The sequence below is a fragment of the Elephantulus edwardii genome, unplaced genomic scaffold (assembly GCF_000299155.1).
Source record: "Elephantulus edwardii isolate Elephantulus edwardi_28Jun2011 unplaced genomic scaffold, EleEdw1.0 scaffold00419, whole genome shotgun sequence".
Lineage (NCBI taxonomy): Eukaryota > Metazoa > Chordata > Mammalia > Macroscelidea > Macroscelididae > Elephantulus > Elephantulus edwardii.
The window spans coordinates 1,074,717-1,094,908 of NW_006400169.1; the positions used below are offsets into that span (position 1 = coordinate 1,074,717).

The 20,192-nt window shown below is 39.4% G+C and overlaps 1 protein-coding gene and 1 pseudogene across 1 annotated transcript in view; both read left to right on the top strand.

Annotated features, from left to right (window-relative positions):
* PTPN4 (protein tyrosine phosphatase, non-receptor type 4 (megakaryocyte)) overlaps positions 1–20,192 on the top strand; it is a gene marked incomplete at its 3' end in the record, with an annotated part of 444,194 nt that overhangs the window by 311,398 nt on the left and 112,604 nt on the right. The window contains exons 13-14 of the mRNA XM_006902506.1: positions 5,849–5,974; positions 14,246–14,404. Coding sequence (XP_006902568.1) covers positions 5,849–5,974; positions 14,246–14,404 — 285 coding nt within the window. The remainder of the gene's footprint in view (positions 1–5,848; positions 5,975–14,245; positions 14,405–20,192) is intronic.
* Positions 16,063–17,172, top strand: LOC102864052 (annotated as a pseudogene).

A 20,192-nucleotide genomic window follows, 5' to 3' on the forward strand; every position in this document is an offset into this window, starting at 1 on the left:
GAGGTGGGGACGGGGCTTGTGCGCTGCTGGGGGTTTATGCAGCAGCACCCTGTGTGCTAAGGGTCACTATTTCCAACTTTTGAGAAAACGCCATACAGCCTTCCATAGTGATTGCACCATTTTATACTCCCACCAACAGTTTCTCCAGCACCTCACCAGTATTTGATGTTTGCTGCTCTGTTAAATTTTGCTATTCTTACTGGGGTGAGATATGATATCTAATAGTCATTTTGATTTACCTTTCTCTTAGAGCTAGGGATTTTGAACATTTCTTCATGTGTTTTTTTGCCATCTGAATGTCTTATTTGGTGAAGTGTCTGTTTATATCGTGTGCCCATTTTTCAGTTGGGTTATTTACCTTTATCTTGTTGTGATGCTCGAGTATTTTATAAATTCTAGATGTAAATCCATTGTCTATCTTTACCAAATACTTTTTTCCAGTCTGTGGCTTCCCTTTTTTCCATGTTGGAAAAGTTTTTAGATGTGCATAGGAATTTGATTCTCAGAAGGTCCCATTCATCTATTTTATCCTCTCCCGGTTGTAGATTTTTCAGGATGTTTGGAAGACTGTTTATGTTGTCGATTAGGACTTCTAGAGTTCTTCTAAGCTTTTCTTTAATGAAACTTATAGTCCTTGGTTTTAGTCGTAGGTCCATAATCCATTTTGAGTTAGTTTTTGTGTGTAGATTGAAGTGTGTATCTTGGTTGACTTTTCTACAGATAATTTTCCAATTTTGCAATCACCATTTGTTAAAAAGGCCGTCATTTCCTCACTTGTCAAAAATCAATTGACCATAAGTAGATGGACTGATTTCTAGATTGTCAATTCTATTCCATTTAACTATGTGTCTGTCATTGTACCAGTATCACGTTGTCTTGAGCACCACGGCAGTATAGTAGGATTTGAAATCAGGGAGTGAGATGTCTCCTACCTTGTTTCTCTTTTTAAGGAGTGCTTTTCTTATTCAAGGCCTCTTTCCATTCATAAAGAGATTGGAGATTGCCTTTTCTATCTCAATTTTAACTTCTATTTCATTGATTCTGTGTTCCCTCTCTTCAGCTCTGTTCATATGTCCCTCCATCATTTTGACAGCATCTGAAACATTAGACCTCATATTTTGGGTCGCGATTTCTTGCTTTTTCCAGAGCCTCTACTGCCTCATTTGTTTTATCTGTGTTGTTTTTGAATGTTGTGAGGTGTCTTTTTTTAAGCTCCTCCTGGTTTTTGCTTGCAGTGACTTGTAATTCTTCAAGTTTTTTTTCACCCATTGAAAGTATTCGATCATTGTTCTTTTAAATTCTGTGTCAGAAAGTTCCATCAGATTTTCTGGCTTCAGGTAATTCATTGGCATTGTGTCACTTTTTGGAGGTGACATCTTACTTTGCGCTTGTGTAGCTTGTGAGGTGTCCTGTTTCTTTCATGTTGATGCTGTGGTAGGTAGTGTTTTTCATGCCTGAGGTGATGATAGGTTCTTGATCTGAAATAACTGCTACAGATGAGGGTGTAGCAATTATGTTGCCTGTGTTCCTTTCTGAATTTCTGAACCAAGGGAAGTGTCAGTTCACGGCCTGTGAAAGTGGCCTCCTCTGTTGGATTATTGTTACAGCTAAGTCAGACTAAAATGCTTAGAATTAAAGGCAGTTCGTTGACTGGGCATGAGGATATGTAAGGCTGAAGAAGAGGGGGGAACAGGCGGGGCAGGCATGGGTGGGCATATGCTCAGACACTACAAGCGAGGACCTCACTCAGGTTGGAGCCACAGCTCTATGGCTCACGCCTCCTGAGCCTAGCTGTCCAGATGGGCATGTGGGAAGACCTCACTCAGTTTACAGCTGTCCCACTCACGCCTGGCAGGGGATTTTTCCTGCCTGGGTATGGACATGCAGGGACCTCACTTAGGTTACAGATGTCCTGGCTAACTTCCGGATGGACACATGCCAGGACTTCACTCAGTTTGCAGCTGTTTCCCTAGGGCCTGGCTGGGGCTACCTGCTCGGGTAGGGGTGCATGGGCAACTGTGCAGGTAACTGTTTGCAGGTAACTGTTTGCAGGTAACTGTTTGCAGATGTCCTGCTCATGCCCAGTGGAGCTACCTGCCCCTGTGGGGACTCGCAGGGGCCTCAGTCAACTTGCAGCTGTATAGCTGCAAGTAGTCACATGTGAATATCTGAGTCAGGTTGCACCATGTTGGGAGGGGTGGGCACCCGGTGGATAGGGCGGGCTTGCGTGGGTGGTGCTAGTGCACCACAGGTGTTCTGGTTGGTCTGGTGGTGCGGGCATTCCCGGAAAGTGAACTCTTGACTTGTTATTGTTTGGTGTGGTGGTTTGTTTTGTTTTGTTTTGTTTTCTTCTGGGTTTTTTGGGTTTGTTTTTTAATGAGGTTTTTTGTTGTGTTGATTTTTTTTTAATTTGTTTTACTGCTTTACACACAGAATTCATAAAGTATGCATTGTTTCTCACACCAGACCTTTCTACTCCCCTTTACCAGTCTCTTCCTCCACCCATCCTATTATGCGACCCACGTTTAATTTATAATTTTGCACCTGTTTTAGAAAATGCCAGTTAATCATGATAGGTGATAGTACATAGATAATAAAACAGTTCACCATAATACAAAATTACAACCTTCTAAATATTTAAGAAAAGGAAAAGAAAGGGAAGAATCACCAAGTGTTAAAAACAATTAGATATAAAATGGAGTTAGTATAATTTTATTTTTGCCCTGACTACATTAAGTCCAAAAAGCAGTCTTTACATTTAAAGAGATGTAGGTGGTAATATGCTAGCAGTGTGTCCAAACACAGATGGAGTTTATAGGTACTTTAGAGTAGGAATAGGCAGTATCTATGAGTGTCAGTGATTTCATCTTGTATGGAACCACAGTCAACATCAGAGGTACCAATAGTCCAGAAATCAAAAGATATATAACACTGTGAAGGTCCACTGTGAAGGACTGCTCCAAAGTACTAACGAGCAATGAAGTCACCTTAAAGAAAAAGATGGGCCTGATCCATACCGTGACGTTTCCATACACCTGCTGTGCATCTGAGAGTTGGACATTGAACAAGGATGATAGAAGAAAGATTAATGCCTTTGAGTTGTGTTGTTGGAGACGAGTGCTGGATGTCCCATGGACTGCCAAAAGAAAAACAGAAATGTCTTGGAGAAAGTACAAGCTGAGTGTTCCTCAAAGGCAAAGATGGTGAAACTTCATGTCACATGCTGTGAATGTCTTGTTAAGACAGGCAATTCCTTGGAAAAGGAAATCATATTGGAAAGGTAGAGGGACAGTGAAAGGGAGGAAGACACTCAATGGGATAATGACCCAGTGACTCTAACAATGGGAGCAAGTATCTTAGACATGATACAGATGACCCAGGATCGATCAGTGTTTAGATTTGTTGTTTATAAGGTCCCTAGGAGTTGTACTCAATAGCACCTAACAACAACATGGCAATATTAATAGCTGCAAAAAATTTTATTAACAAATGTTCTCTTTTTGGTTGTTATTTGTGGAGGATTTTTAATCTACATTGTGTTTCATTCATGTACATTATGTTTTATACATTCATATAAGTTGTGTTTTATTTAATTGCTGTTGATATATACCTCCTGTCATTTCAAGTCCCTTTTGCACTCTGCCTGTTCCTTCACCCCCACACCTGCCCACTAATCTCTTCTGCCCTAGTTATGCACCACTTCTGCCACTCTCCTGCTTTGAACACTCTCACATATCTAGTTGCTGTTTGCTAATTGCAATAGCCATGTTGTCTTTTCCTTGACTGCTCACAGGTTGATCCTCCCTTGTCCTGGTCCTTTATAGATTTCATTGCCTGTGTATTCTTTCTGTCCTCCCCCTCCCACCTCCTAGTTACTATCCAGTTTTCACGGTAGCAGTCTTATGTAGTATTTATCCTTTTGTGACTAAGTTCTTTCACTCAGCATAATGTCCTCTAGACTCTCCTGTGTTGAGTAGTAATTTATTAATACTTCATTGTTCTTTAATGCTACATAGTATTCCACTCTATAAATGTAAATACAGTTTCTTTATTCAATTTGTTGATGGGCATTTGGGCTCTTTACTTTTCTTTTTTGTTTTGTTTTGGACTTTATTCTTTGTTTTGTTTTTTTAATAATTTTAATGAACATTTACAGAGCTTTTGGATTTCCATTCATTCTTTGCTGCACTTCTTTCCCCGCCCAGCCCTCCCCCACCTACATTTTTTGCTATTGTAAATAATGCTACTATGAACATGCTGTTGTTGTGTGCTATAGAGTTGGAATTGCCCCAGTTGACCCTCCAGTGGGTTTTCAGAGGCAGTAAATCTTACAAGAGATTGTTTATCCTTTTCATGTGGAGCAGCTGGTAGATTCAAATCATGTGCCATAGTTGTACATATCTCTGTTTGTATATTAGTTCTGATTTCCTTGGCGTATATAGAAATAGGTGGGTCATATGAAATTTTTATGTTCACCTTTTTGAGGAAATACCAGACTGCCTTCCACTGTGGTTGTAACATTTTGCAATCCTACCAGTAGTCTATGAGAGCTCCATTCTCTCCACATTCTCACCAACCTTTCTTGTTTGTGCTAAGACAAAATATGTAACTTTTTCATATATTTAAGAAAAGGGAAATAATCCACAAAGTGCCAAAAACAATTCTAAATAATCAAAACAACTATGAGCTGTCATCTCACCCCAGGAGCAATAGCAAAGTTCAACAGGGCACCAAACAGCAAATACTGGTGAGGTTGTGGAGAGATTAGAACTTCTGTTCTCTGCTGGTGGGAATGTAAAATAGCACAACCATTGTGGAGACAATGTGGTGCTTTCTTAAAAAGGTGGAAATAGAAATACTATTTGACCCAGCAACCCCACTGAGAATACACCCAAAAGAACTAGAGCCGCAACTCAGATAGATGAATGCTCACTCATGTTTATTGCTGTCTTGTTCACAATTGCAAAGAGTTGGAAGCAACCCAAGTGCCCATCAATAAGCGAATGGATAGGAAAACTATGGTACATCCACACAATGGAATACTGCACAACATTGAAAAACAATGAAATCGTAAAACATTATACAGCATGGAGGAGCCTGGAGGGCATTATGTTTTGTGTAATATCTCAATCACAAAAGGACAAATATTGCATAACACCACTGTTATAAAATAAGACAGACATGGGGAGATGAGAGAAAGGGGAAAGGATGGATAGATAATGAGCACTGTGTTAGAATAGATGTGGGGAAGAACTGTGAAAGGAATTTTGATTAGGCATTATATGTATGACAACAATCTGAAACAAGAGGTACGTTGTAGGATGGGTTGGAGAGTAAGAAGAAAATGTTCAAGTAGAAAGAAAAATTATAAATAAAATGGAGTATATGTTATTTATTTTTCCCCCTAACTACATTGAGTTAGAAAAGCAGACTTCAGATATAAAGAGCTTTAGGTGATAATATGCTAGCAGTCTAGCTAGTATATACCTAGAGTTTTCAGATACTTTAGAATAGGAATAGGTAGTATCTATGATAGTATTAACATCTGAGTAATTTTTAGCCAACAAGCTACTCTCACTGTTTTCTCTTTCCTTCCTTTTCTTATTTCTTCCCTCCGTCTCCTTTATTACCTCTCTTCTTCTTAGGCTGTCATTCTTTCACTCTTCATAGAAAACAAATGTACTTTTAAAGGAAATTATTTGATAAATAGCTTCTGAACATATTGATGTCTTTTAAATAAACCATGTTGACACATCTGGAATTCATTTATAATGACAAATTCTAGGATTTGACTCATAATTTGGAATAGAAGCATAAAACATTTTAACACATTAAATTCCATTTGCAGATCTCCAAGCAAGCCCTTGGCCCGAAACTTAATGGATTGGGAAGTAGTAAGCAGAAATTCCCTAACTGATGACAGATTAGAAACACAAAGCCTTCCCTCACGGTCTCCACCTGGAACTCCAAAGCAGTAAGTACAGTATAACCTTAGATGCATATTTTGTGTATATATATATATATATGTGTGTGTGTGTTAGATGTATCATTTCTAAGTGATTGGCTATACTGTCCATTGCCTGAAAATTTTTGTTGTTAGATGCCTGTCAAGTCCAACTCATAACAACCTTGTAAGCAGTGCATGAAACCTTGCCCAATCCTGGCCCATCTTCTCAATTTCCAGTGTGCCTGAATCTGTTGTATTACTGTATCTATCTCATTGAGGGTCATGATCCCCTTTGCCAACCCTCAATTTTTTCAGCATAATGTGTTTTTCTAAGCACTGACAACATACCCAAAGGATGTAAGGCAAAATTTCACCATGCTTGCCCCTAAGGAGCACCCTGGCTGCATTTCTTCCAAGATGGTTTTTTCTCCAAGACAGTCTATGGTTTACTCAATACTGGATCACCCTCTAATCTCTTTGCTATAAGTAATACTGCAGTAAGAATGGGTATGTTTATATTAGTTCGTCTAAGTGCACTTCTTCCAAGACAGATTTGTTCATTTTTGGCAGTCCATGGTATGTTCACTATGCAAAACACCAGAATTCAAAGGTATCATTTTTCTTAATTCTTCATTGTCCAACTTTTATGTGTTTATGAGACAGTTTAACTCTTGGACTTAAAGGAATTTTGTTGCTCCCTAGCAGCATTTCCTTTTAACCTACAGCTATTTCAAATGCTGCACAAGAAATTGCATTAAGCGATGATAAAAGAAGTTGTTGTTGTTGTTGTTTGCCATTGAGCTGAGTACAACTCACAGTAACCCTATGACCAACAGATCTGAACCTTGTCCTGTCCTGTACCCTTCTCACAATCTCTGACACATTCAAGTCTGTTACTGCAATCACTGTGTCTTTACACCTGGTTGAAGGTCTTCCTCTTCTTTGTCGTCCCAAGCACAATGTCCCTTTCCAAGGAATAGCCTCTCCTAGCAACATGCCTAAAGTATGTGAGATTAAGCTTTATCATCTTTGCCTCCAGGAGCACTCTGGCTGAACCTTCTCCACGGCATAGTTGTTTGCATTTTTGACAGTTCATGGGATCTTCAGTACTCTTCTTCGATGACACACTTCAAAGGCATTAATTCTTCTTATGTCCTCCTTGTTCTTTGTCCAGCTCTCAGCAACATAGCAAGTGACTGAAAAAACCATGGCTCAAATCAGGTACACTTTAATCCTCAAACTAGCATTGCTCCTCAGTAATTTAGAGAGGTCACTGACTGTAGACTTTCTCAGTGCAGTATGTCTCCTAAACTCCCAACTCCTGGTACCAAATGTTAGGTCTTATTTTATTTTTTTTTATTGTATATTGGCTTGCTTACAAACTTCATATACATTTTGTTTCACACTCTTCTTCATTCATGTTGTATTTCATACCATCATTCCCATGCATTATGTTTTATGAAATTAATCGCCATTGGACCTTGCACATCATTATTCTGTCTTTTCAGGTTCCTGTTAGAACCTTCCCATTTCCTTCACCCCCTCCCTCCACTCACCAAATTGTGCAACCCTGTGGTTTCGCCCCTACCTATCTTCACCCCTCTGTTCCCACCCTTTCCTCTTTGGGTCCCCATATATATTTTACTAGTTATTCTTCTATTTTTACAAATGGTCTTTTTCAATATATGTCCTTATGAGACTGAGTTTAGTTCACTCAGCATATTGCTTTCCAGTCTCTCCAAAGTTACATAGTATTTTTCAAAATCATTGCTCCTGAGTGCTACATGGTATTACATTGTATGAATGTGGTACCAAATGTTTTGATTGTGGATCCAAATGAAATTAAGTCATTGACAATTTCAATCTTTTCTCCATCTATCATTATGTTCCCTATGTTTAACCTTCTGCAGCAAGTGCTTCAATTCCTCCTCACTTTCAGAAAGTAAGCTTGTGTCATATGCATAATACAGGTTATTTATGAATTTTCCTTCAATCCTGATGTCACATCCTACTTCAGAGAGCCCAGCTTCTCTAATAATTTTCTGTGCATAGAGATTAAATAGGTACAGAGAAGAAATACAACCCTGATTCACTCATTTCTTTTAAACCTTACAGTGTTCCCTTGCTCTGTGCACCCCACAGCCTTCTAGTCTACATTTGGCATGTGTGCAATTAAGTGTTCTGGAATTCCCATTATTCTCAATGTCAAACATAACTTGTTATGATTGACACAGTAAAATGCCTTTGCATACTCAATGAAACACAAATAGACATTTTTCTGATTTTTTATTTTTATTTTTACATTCAGCCAGATACATCAAACAACAGCAGTAATATCCATGGTGCCAAGGCCTCTTCTAAATCCAATTTGAAATTCTATTAGTTCCCTGCCTATGTACTATACTCGCTGTGTTTTAGTGATCTTAAGGAGAATATTTTGCTTGCGTATGATATTGATGATATTGTTTGATAATTTCCACATTCTGTGGAATCATCGTTCTTGGGAAGGGAACATAAATTTTTTCCAAATTTCCTTTCATAGATTGGTGAGCTTGTCCAGTGCTGAATTTGTCATTTGAAATATGTCATTTGGTATTCTATCATTCCTGGGGTTCTATTTTTTGCCAGTGCCTTCATAGCAACTTGAGCTTCTTCCTACATTACTATTGGCTCTTGATTATATGGTGGTGGTGGTGGTTGTTATGTGCCGTTGAGTCACCTGTGACTCATAGCAACCCTATTTACTTTAGCTCTGAAACCTGCCCTATCCTGAGCCAATCTCATTGTCTACTACAGACCTAATTTGACTTCTTCACTAACTGAGTCAATCCATCTCATCCTGAATCTTCCTCTCCTGTGCTGTCCTTCCACTCTTCTAAACATGATGTCCCTCTCCAAGGACTGTTCCCTCCTGGCCATGTGCCCAAAATATGAGAAACAGAGCCTCAAAATCCTTGACTCCAGGGAGTAGCCCAGTTTCACCTTCTCCAAGACAGACTTGTTTATTCTCCTGGCAGTCCATAATATGTTCAACACTCTACTCCAGCACCACAGCTCAAAGGCATCGATCCTTCTTCTATCATCCTTAGTTATTGTCCAGCTCTCAGATACAATTTTATCTTCTCCTGGTTGTGTATTTCTGCCTATATTTGTCAGACTCTTTATACCATAATCTAGGCCTTCTGACTTGGTCTAACTTTGTCTCTTATGATCTTTATGGTTTGGGGCTTTAACCCTAGGTCTCTGATCCACATTAAATTGATTTTTGTGTATAGTGTGAGATGTGGATCCTGTTTCAGCTTTCTGAAGTTTGCAATCCAGTTTTCCCAGTGCCGTTGTTGAAGGTCTTGTCATTTCTCCATTTGATAGGTTTTGTTTCCTTGTTGAATATCATTGACTATAGGTAGATGGATTCATATCTGGTTTCTTGATTCAGTTCCATTGGTCTGTGTGGCCTGTCACTATACCAGTACCATGCTGTTTTGGTTATTATAGCTGTATAATGGATTTTGAAATCAGGGAGTGTTACGCCTCCTGCTTCCTTCTTGTTTTTCAGAAGTTTTGTTTTGTTTGTTTTTTATTCAAGGCCTCTTTCCTCTCCAAATAAATTTGATAATTGCCTTTTCTATCTCTTTGAGAAATGAATTTAATATCTGTATTGGCATTACATTAAACATGTAGATTGCTTTTGGTGGGATTGTCATTTTCATTATTCCAAGTTTTCCTGTCCATGAACAGGGAACATTTTTTTCTATTTATTTACATCTTTTATTGTTTCTCAAGGAACTGTTTTGTAGTTTTATTTGTAAAGGTATTTTGTATTTTGTGTCTCTAGATAGGTTTATTCATAAGTATTTCAGTTTGACGTTGACTATTGTAAGTGGTATTTGTTTCTTGATTTCCATCTCTGAATTTTCTTTGTTACTGTAGAGAAGTCTCACTGACTTTTGTATATTGATATTGTATCCTGCCACTCTATTGAATTGGTCTAATAGTTCTAATAGTTTTGTTGTTGTTGAGTCCTTGAGGTTTTCTGTGTTCACCATTGTATCATCTGCATATAGAGACAGTTTAACCAATTCTTTGCCTATCTGGCTGCCTTTTATTTCCTTCTCTTGTTGTATTCCCCTAACAGGAACTTCCAATACAGTATTGAATAGAAGTGGTGACAGTCAGCATCCTTGTCTGGTCCCTGTTTACAAGGAGAATGCTGTTAGTCTTTCTCCATTGAGAATGATAATGACTCTTGGTTTTGCATACTTTGCACTTTGTTGAGAAAATTCCCTTCTATTTTTGTTTTACTGAGTGTTTTAATAGGAAAAAAGTACTGAATTTTGTCAAAGGTCTTTTGTGCATCAATTATTAGGATCATATGTTTCTTATTTTTTGCTTTTTTAATTTGATTAATTACATTAGTTGTTTTTCATGTGTTGAACCATCCTTGCATACCTGTTATGAATCCCATTTGATCATCTTTAATTATTTTTTTATATGCTGTTGGTTTTTATTGGCCAGGTTTTTATTATGGATTTTTACATCTATCTTCATGATAGAAATAGATCTGTAGTTTTCTTTTATTTGTTCTGCCTTTGCCTGGTTTTAGTATTAGGGTTATACTTTTATCATAGAATGACTCTGGGAGTTTTCCTTCCTTTATTGTTTTGTTCAATAAATAGAATTGGTAATTGATCTCTGAATGTTTGGTAGAATTCAGCCGTGAACCCATCTGGGCCAGGACGTTTTTTGTGAAATAATCTTTTTATGACCAGCTTAATTTTTTCCTTTGTGATGGATCTGTTCAAGTATTCTACATCTGTCCAGATGAGTCTGGATAGGGCATGAGTTTCAAAGAATTTGTTAATTTCCTCTAGGTTTTCAAATGTATAGCTTTACTAATAGTCTAATATTATCAATTAAATTGCATCTGGTTCTGTTATGATGTCACCTCTGTCGGTTTTTAAATCAGAGTATTTGTGGTGTCTTCTCTTTGTTTTCTTTTAACTTTGCCAATGGTTTGTCAATTTTTTTGACCCTTTTTCAAAAAACCAGCTCCTCATCTTGTTAACAGTAAGTTTTTCTATTTTCCAGCCCTTTTATTTCAGCTCTTGTCCTTATAATTTCCTTGCTGCTAGAGGCTGTGGGATTAGATTGTTGTTATTTTTCTATTTGATGAAAATGTTGAGTCAGGTCATTATTTTGCTTCTTTTTTATGTGTGTGCCTGTTGCTACGAACTGCCTTAGCTGCATCCCAGAGGTTTTGGTACTTTGTATTTTCATTTTCCTTTGTTTCAAGGAACTTTTTTATTTCACACTTTGTTTCTTCTATAACCCAGTCATGTTCTAGCAGAGTATTATTTAGCTTCCACATAGATGGTTTATAAGCTCTTGTGGTTTATTTCTAATTTTATGCCATTGTGGTTTGATACTTTGTTATTTCCCTGTTTTTTAATTTGTTGAGGCTTACTTTATGTCCTAATATATGATCAGTTCTAGTGAATATACCATGTGCACTTGATAAGAAAGTGAATTGAGTTTTAAATGAGTGCAGTACCCTGAATACATCCAAAAGTTCTAGTTGGCTGATTGTATAGTTGGATCTTCTGCATCTTAATTAAGTTTCTTTTGAGCTGACCTTTGGTGAGAGTGATGTATTAAAGTCTCCTACCACTATTGTGGTGCTATCTATTTCTTCAGTTCTATTAGCCTTTGTTTTATGTGTTTTTCAGGTCTATCATTTGGTACATACACATTTATCAGTGTTATGTCTTCTTGATCTAATGTGCCTTTAATAATTTTATAGTGTCCTTCCTTATCTTTTATGGTGGTTTTCATCTTGAAGGCTGTTTTCAGGGATTAGTATTGCCTCTCCTGCTTTTTTCTGGATGTCTTGCTTGTTATATTATTTTTCCCTAGCCTTTGCTTTTGAGTCTGTTTTTCAGTTTGTTTCTTAGATGTGTCTCTTGTACACAAAATATTGATCGACTTTTTTTTTATCCATTCTGCTACTTATTTTCTCTTATTCATCTAGTCCATTTACATTATGTGAGATTATTAACAGGCCAGGTTTTATCATTGCCATTTTGTTGTGTTTCTTTTTCTGTTGTTTCTGGTTACTGTAGTCTATCTACTTTTCTTTGGTGTCTCTCTGTGAAGGACTTCCCTTAAAATTTCTTATCGTTTTAGTCTTGTTTTCACAAGTAACTTCCTTCTTTTCTGCGGAAGATCTAATTTCTCCTTCATATTTGATGGACAGCTTTGCTGTGTACAGAATCCTTAGCTAACGACAGTCATTTTCTTTATATGCCATCCCGTTGTCTTCTAGCTCACATGGTTTCTGCTGAGAAATCAGAACTTAATCTAATTGATTCCCCTTACTAGGTTTCTCTTTGTTTTTCTCATGTTGCTTTTAGTATTCTATCCTAATCTTTTAATTTGAAGAATTTTACTGTGATATATCTTGATGTTTTTCTTTTTGAGTCTAGTCTATTTGGTTTTCACAGAGCTTTTTCCATGTGAGTTTCTCCATTCTTCATAGTACTTGGGAAATATATATGTTGTTCCTTTTATGTCATTTCACATAATTCTGATGTTTTCTTCATTTTCTCTGATTTCTTCAAAATATCTGATTTTTCTTCTAGTATGTTTCCATTGAGGCTCTTTACTCCAGCTCACTGACTCTTTGTTCCATCTATTCTGTTCTATACTTTGTCTCTCGTGTCTTGAACACGTATGCAATTTCATTCTTAATATTCTGGATTACATGTTTATATGTATCATTTATTCTCAGTACTGTATTGGCTGTACCATCTCTATTCTGTGATCGTTTTTAAGTTTTTGTACCACATTTTCTATAGTTTCAATTCTTTATTTCATCTTTTTTCTTTCATTTCATAGTTGTGCAGCTTCCTCCTCATCAATATATTTCTTCTGGCTCTGTGTCCCTGGCTTCCATTGTTTCTTCTGTCATTTGCACTTTCTTCTGTAGCTGTGCAAATAAACTCTGCCTCAACGTATTTCATTTGCTTCTCTGTGTCTAGGGTATTCATTGGATCTGCAATATGCTCTGCATTTTTAGGAAAAGAATTATTTTATTTATTTTTTTTTTCAGGATATCTGTGGCTGCCTGCTGCTTTCTTGACATTATGTGAGTCTTCTTGGTGAATGTTAGGTGGATAAATGTGTATTGTCCCAGGGGAGAGAGATGTTCTGTGAAGGACCTCTATATTGGTGCTCCCCAAAACTGGTTGAGTGTTGTTCTCTAGAAAACGGTGGCATGTCAACTCCTTTTCCCCTTTGGCATAAGAAATTCCTAGCCTTCTCCATGTGTTGCAGGCAGCCCTCCATCTTCTTCTAATATTTCCTTGATCATTAAATATGTTGCCCATATCATCTCTAAGTATTGCAACTTGAGATTTTAATTTGTTTTTTCAATTCTTTCAGCTTAAAAAATGCAAAGGGAGGGCATTTTTATATTCCTATACAATTTAGTTTCACACTGAGACTCTCTAGCCATTTCTTCAAGATCTGTTAGTAAACGTAAAGTCTCATATGATTGTTTTTGACAATTTTTTCTCCCATGTGTGTCCCAACCACACTTGTAGGTGAGCATATGTGTTTTAAAAATGCTTCTAAGTTACTGTACCCTAAGGCCCCCACTTGACACTACTCTCACTCTTACATCCTAGAAAAGGATTTCTTAACACCATTCCCTACATTATTTAGAACTTTACTGTGTGTATAGTTAGCATGTCTCAGAAAAGCTGCATACTTTGTCATAGAAATATATTCTGTTAATTTTATAGTATTACCAAATGTGTTGTATGTTTTGTTGTTGTTGTTACGTGCTGTCAGACTGCCTACAATGCATAACACCTCCATGTACAACAGCTCTAAAGCCTTCTCTGTCCTGAGCCAGTCTCACTGACTCTTGACACCAGACAACCATTGCCCCAGTTACTGTATCAATCCATCTCCTCCAAAGTCTTCCTCTCTTCTTCTGTCCTTCCACCCTTTGGAGCATGCTGTCTTTCTCCAACGTGTGATCCATCCTGGCCACATGCCCAGAGTATGTGAGACAGCTTCAAAATCCTAGCCTCCAAGGTGAGACAGACTTGTTTGTTTTCTTGGTGGTCCATGGTTTGTTCAAGACTTTTTTCCAACACTTCAACTCAAAGGCATTGATTCTTCTTCTGTTATCCTTAGTCATTGTCCAGCTCTCTGATACAATAATACAATTTTAAAACTTTAAAGATTTTAAATGAAATCATATTTAATTCACTTTTCTCTCTCTCCATTTAGTCGGAATTCTGCATTCACACAGGAAGGCACTCGGCTACGACCATCTTCAGTTGGACATTTGGTAGACCATGTAGTTCATACTTCTCCGAGTGAAGTATTTGTGAATCACAGATCTGCATCATCAACACAAGCTAATAGCATCATTCTGGAATCATCACCGTAAGACTCTTTTTCCCATTTAATTTCCTAATCTGTGTTTTCAAATGCCCTAAATTCTTTACTTACACTGTTTTAAGGATTTAGGATATTTAATAAAAAACTTTATTCAGATAATTTTTTAAAGTTTCTACATTTGTAATTGTGCTTATTTATCCCTTGGAGTTTTGTTTTGCCCACTTCATCCCCAAAATTTATTATGTTATTTTGTTGACCTAGAATGTTCTTGAGTTGTTTTTTTTTCTTTTGTTCTTGAGTTATGAAAGTATGTTTCAGTGTATTTTTTTTTAAAGATTTACACAGCACTTTTGGTTCCCATTAGCAATTATATTCTTTAACTTTTAATGCATTTTATTAAATATTTCTACATATAATATGGTTGTTGTTGTTGTTGTTGTTATATGCCATCGAGTCGCTTGCGACTCATAGCGACCTACAGCCCTAAACCCTGCTCTGGCCTGTGCCAATCGCACTGTCTCTGACACTCCCATCCTGATTATCCCAGTCACTGAATCAATCCACCTCATAGAGGGCCTTCCCCTCCTGCGCTGTCCCTCCACCCTCCCAAGCATGATGTCCTTCTCCAAGGACCGGTCTCTCCTCACAACATGTCCAAAGTATGTTAGACGGAGCCTCAGAATCCTTGCCTCCAAGGAGCCACCCGGTTTAACCCTTTCCAGGATGAATCTGTTTGTTTTCCTAGCAGTCAATGGTATTCTCAATACTCTTCTCCAGCACCACAGCTCAAAGGCATCAATTCTCCTTCTATCCTCTTTGGTCATTGTCCAACTCTCTGATGGTACTGAAGTTAATTTTTTTAAAGTAAGGATATCTGTCATGAGGATGAATAAACCATTTGAGGTTTTAAATAGCAAGGGAGACCTAAAGTGGGCATTGCACTAAAAATCATTCATAAAAAGCATGCATGCATCATTTCAAACATTGATTGCTCATATTCTGTATTGATGTTGTTGTTATGTGCTGTTGAGTCATCTGTGACCCATGGCGCTCTGAACCCTACCCATTCTTGAGCCAGTCTGACTAATTCTGACACACCAACCCCCATTGCCCCAGGTACTATTTCAATCAGGACTGTGCCTCTCCTGCAGTGTCCATCCACCTATTGGAGCATGATATCTTTCTCCAAGGACCAGTCCCTCCTGGCCAAGTGCACAAAGTATGTGAGTTGGAGCTTTAAAATCCTAGCCTCCAAGGAGAAAATTGGTTCACCCTCTCCAAGTCAGACTTATTTGCTTTCTTGGCAGTCCGTGGTATGTTCATCTCATTTGTCCAGCACCACAACTCAAAGGTATCAATTCTTCTGTCATCCTTAGTCATTGTCCAGCTCTCTGAAGCATAATAAGTAATTGTGAAGACTGTGGTTTGGATTAGGCACACATTAGTCTCTAGACTGACATACTGCTTTTTAGCACTCTGGAGAGGTCCCCAATGCAATTTTCCCAGTGCAATTCGTCTTTTGATTTCCTGACTTCTAGTGTTAAGAATGTTGATAATGGATGAGACTCAGGGGTGTGAAGTTGGTAGGGGCCCTAGTCGGCTTGGCCAACTGGGGTCCCAGCAGAAAAGGAGCAATTGTGCCCTTAGCCACGTCAGGTGGAAGTAGGACGGGGTTCGATAAGGCAGGAAAAGGATAGCACACCATGGACCCTTGGAAGCCAGCTTCCCAGCCTTTACAGCAGCATCCAGAAAAACCTGGTCGCATCTGCTGTTGAAAGACCAGGCGGGAGCGTAATGAGGCCCTGGTAGGCAGTCGACGGCCCAAGGTCCACCAGGATCCTCCAGTGGCCAGTCAGGAGCCTGCTGTGACCCACCGGAAGCCAACTGTGGCCTCCCAGAATCCTGTAGCCCCTGCTGCCCACAAGCTCGTGGTTATAACCCAAGGCCGGCTAAGCTGGGAGCACTGGGGTCTTTTCAGCCATGAGGTTAAATCGCTGGATGTGGCACGACTGCTTAGCAGTAGGGCCTTGGAGCCAGATACCCCCTTACTTCCCACCAAGCCTTCCCCACTCCAGGGCAGCACCCAAGAATCATCCCCACAGTTAAGGGGCAAAGAGAACCAGTTGCCTGAAAACCTGTGCCCAGGTCCACCAAGTCCCCCAAATCTCCCTTGCTTGAGTCAGCTTCTTTGGGAGTTGCAGTTCAAGCTGATTCTGCCTCAGGCCTTCTCCAGGAGGAACCTGGTTCAGGAGGCTAGGGACATCATTGTGGGCACTTTACAGGCCTGCCATGGCCATGTGCCCAACCTTACCTTGGTCCTACAGGGTCAGCCACACTTGCCAGTCAAGACCAGTAACCCTGAGAGACAAAAGATGACACCCTCCTGGATCAGCAGTGTCAAGAAAGTTCCAGGAGAGGGATGGAAGAGGAGGCTACAGAGTGTAAAGGAGCCCGCCTTCACCATGGCACCTGCCTCCAACAGTTCCATTGCACACAAAGCAAGCCTGGGACCAGCAGTGGGTTCCAGGCCACTCCCTATACCCTCAGTAACTTCACCATCTGGGGCAGCCTGAGGTCCCCCAACAGCCTTTGACCTACTGAAAAGCATCTGGTTGCCAGCCACACCACCCCCTTCCCGAACCTGGGGGATTGGCCCATCGCATCCCATGCCTCCGCCACCATCTCCTTTGTTGCTTAGAAGTTCAGAACTAGAGTGGAGCCCCAGTCCTCCTGTCCCACTGCCTAGCCTCTCCTGGGTGGTAGCCCAGAACAGCCCTGAGGCCTGGTCCTTTCCACCCATGAGACTGTACTGATGAGAGTGAAGCCAAGGCAGGGATGGGGAGTTGGGGCAGGAATCCCAGACTGCCCCTTACCTCAATAAAGTGCCTTCTTCATGTAAAAAAAAAAATATTGATTATGGAGCCGAGCAAGCTGTAATTGTTAGCACCTCAATCTCTTCTCCATCTATCATGGTGCTGCCACTTAGTCCAGTGATGAGAATCTTTGTCTTCTTGATGTTGGATTTCAATCCATATTGAAGACTACATTTCTTCACCTTCTGTAGCAAGTGCTTCAAGTATTCTTCAGTTTCACTGAACAGACATACGATACCTGTATTGAATTTACATTCAGTACTTATATCTTGTCACTTTAATGTAGTCTGCCTCCCCACACATTAATATGTAATTTCTTACTGATTTTATAATACATATTGCTCAGGTAGCCAAAATCACAAAGTTAAACAGCTGGACATTGAGGTTTGAAATACTTGCAAGTTATAGGTCAGAGCATTCATTAATTATTGAGAAGGAGAAAAAAGTATAAGATACAATGAATGAGATAATGAGTCTCTGTCAATCAGAATCCACTCAGCAGCAAGTGATTTGCTTTGGGATGAAGACTTAAAAAGTAAGTGGGTCAGACTGAAGAGCACATGGAAGTGGTTAGCAAAGCAGTTGTAGATGCTCCAGGAAATCATGGTCACTAAGTAAGAGCCCTAGGTAGCTGTGGATGGGACAGTCAAGGAAGCTTGGCTACCCTGTCAAGGCAGGAATAAGTTTAGTGTTGGTAACTTATATTTGATGAAGCACTTTAATTGTGTACAGTCTAAAAAATGGCAGAGTGGAAAGATAACACACAACATTGCAGTGCCTTTGAGGAATGGTTGGCAGGATATAAATGTGATGGGGATTTTATGCATGATGACTTTAAAAATTATAATCCTAAATCATTTTTGTTTGACTGGTAGTAAGTATGTACTTTCTACTATGAAACTTAAAAGTACACAGGAATTAAGGATACAATTTAATTTATTATATTTGAAAATCATATCTGCTCAGGACTTGAAGATGAATGATAGGAAAGAATCTCAAAGTTTATTATCACAAACCAAAAATGGTACAACTTTTGCAGCCTACCCAAATTACCTTAGTCAATTTTCTGAAGGATCTTTTTCAAAATGATGCATACATATTATTACTTCTTGTTTTGTGCCGTTGCATTTCCTGCAACTCATAGGGACCCTGTGCTATCTTGAGCCAATCTCACTGGTAACTCCGACACACCTAATCCCATTGTCTCAGCTATCATGTCAGTCCATCTCATCCAAGGTCTTCCTCTCCTGTGCTGTCCCTCAACCCTTCCAAGCATGATGTCCTTTTCCAAGGACTGATCCCTCTTGGCCATGTACCCAAAGTATGGTAGATTGAGCTTCAAAATCCTTGCCTCCAGTGAGGAAGTTGGTTTCACCCTCTCCAAGACAGACCTATTTATTCCCTTGGCTTCTCCAGTACCACAACACAAAGGCATCAATAATTTTTTTTGTCATCCTTAGTTATTGTCCAGCATTCTGAAGTGTAGCATGTAATGCATAGCATGTAATTTTGAAGACCAGGGCCTGAATCAGGTGAACCTTCATCTCTAGACTGACATCGTTGCTCATCAACACCCTGGAGAGGTCCCTGCCAGCAGACATCCCTGATGCAATTCATCTTTTGATTTCCTGACTGCTGATGCCAAGAGTCTTGATTGTAGAGCCGAGCAAGCTGAAATTGTTAACAACCTCAGTCTCTTCTCCATCCATCATGAAGCTGCCATTGTCCCATTGATGAGAATCATTGTCTTCTTGATGTTTAGCTTCAACCCATGTTGAAGACTACAGTTCTTGACTTTCTGCAGCAAATGCTTCAGGTCTTCCTCAGTTTGGCAGACAAGTTTGTATCATCTGCATAGTGTAGACTGTTAATGAGTCTTCCTCCAATCCTGATGTCACACTCCTCCTAATAAAGTCTAGGCTCTTCACTGATCTGTTCTGCATATAGTTTGAAAAGATATGGAGACAGGACACATCCCTGACATACTCCTTTCCTAATTATAAACCGTGCAGTATTTCTTTGCTCTCTTCTGCTGACTGCCTCCTTTTCCAAGTACAGGTTTCACATGACCACAACAAAGTGTTCTGGAATTCCCATTCTTCTCAAGGTTAGCCACAATTTGTTATGATATGCACAGTCAAATGCCAATGAAGCACAGAGAGACATTCCTCTAGTCTTTGCTTTCAGCCAAGATCCATATGACATTGGTGATACTATATATAGTGCCAAGCCCTCTTATAAGTCCAGGTCATATTTCTAGTAGTTCTCCGTAAATGTACTGTTACAGTTGTTTTTTAATAATACTCAGAATTTTGCTTGCATGTGATATTATTCTATAATTTCCACCCTATCAGATCACATTTTTAGGGGTGAGGATAGGAATAAATATGAATCTTTTCCAGTCACTTGGCTAGGTAGTTGTCCTCCAGATTTTTTGGCACAACCTGATGAGCATGTCCAAGGCAGCATCTATTTGTTGAAATATGTCAGTTGTTATATCATTAACTCCTAGAGCCTTTTTTTTGCCCGTTCCTTCAGAGCAGATTCAACTTAATCCTCCTTCACCCTTGCCTCTTAATCATAGGTGGTTGTTGATGTTATTATGTGCTGTCAAGTCGCTTGCAATTTATAGCAACCCTATGTACAACAGCCCTAAACTCTGCTCTGACCTGTGCCAATCGCACTGTCTCCGATACACCCATCCTGATTACCCCAGTCACTAAGTCAGTCCACCTCATAGAGGGCCTTCGCCTCCTGCACTGTCCCTCCAACCTACCAAGCATGATGTCCCCCTCCAAGGACAGACCGGTCCCTCCTTAAACATGTCCAAAGTATGTCAGACAAAGCCTCAGATTTCTTGCCTCCAAGGAGCAGCCCGGCTTAACCCTCTCCAGGATGAATCTGTTTGTTTTCCTAGCAGTCCATCGTATATTCAGTACTCTTCTCCAGCACCACAGCTC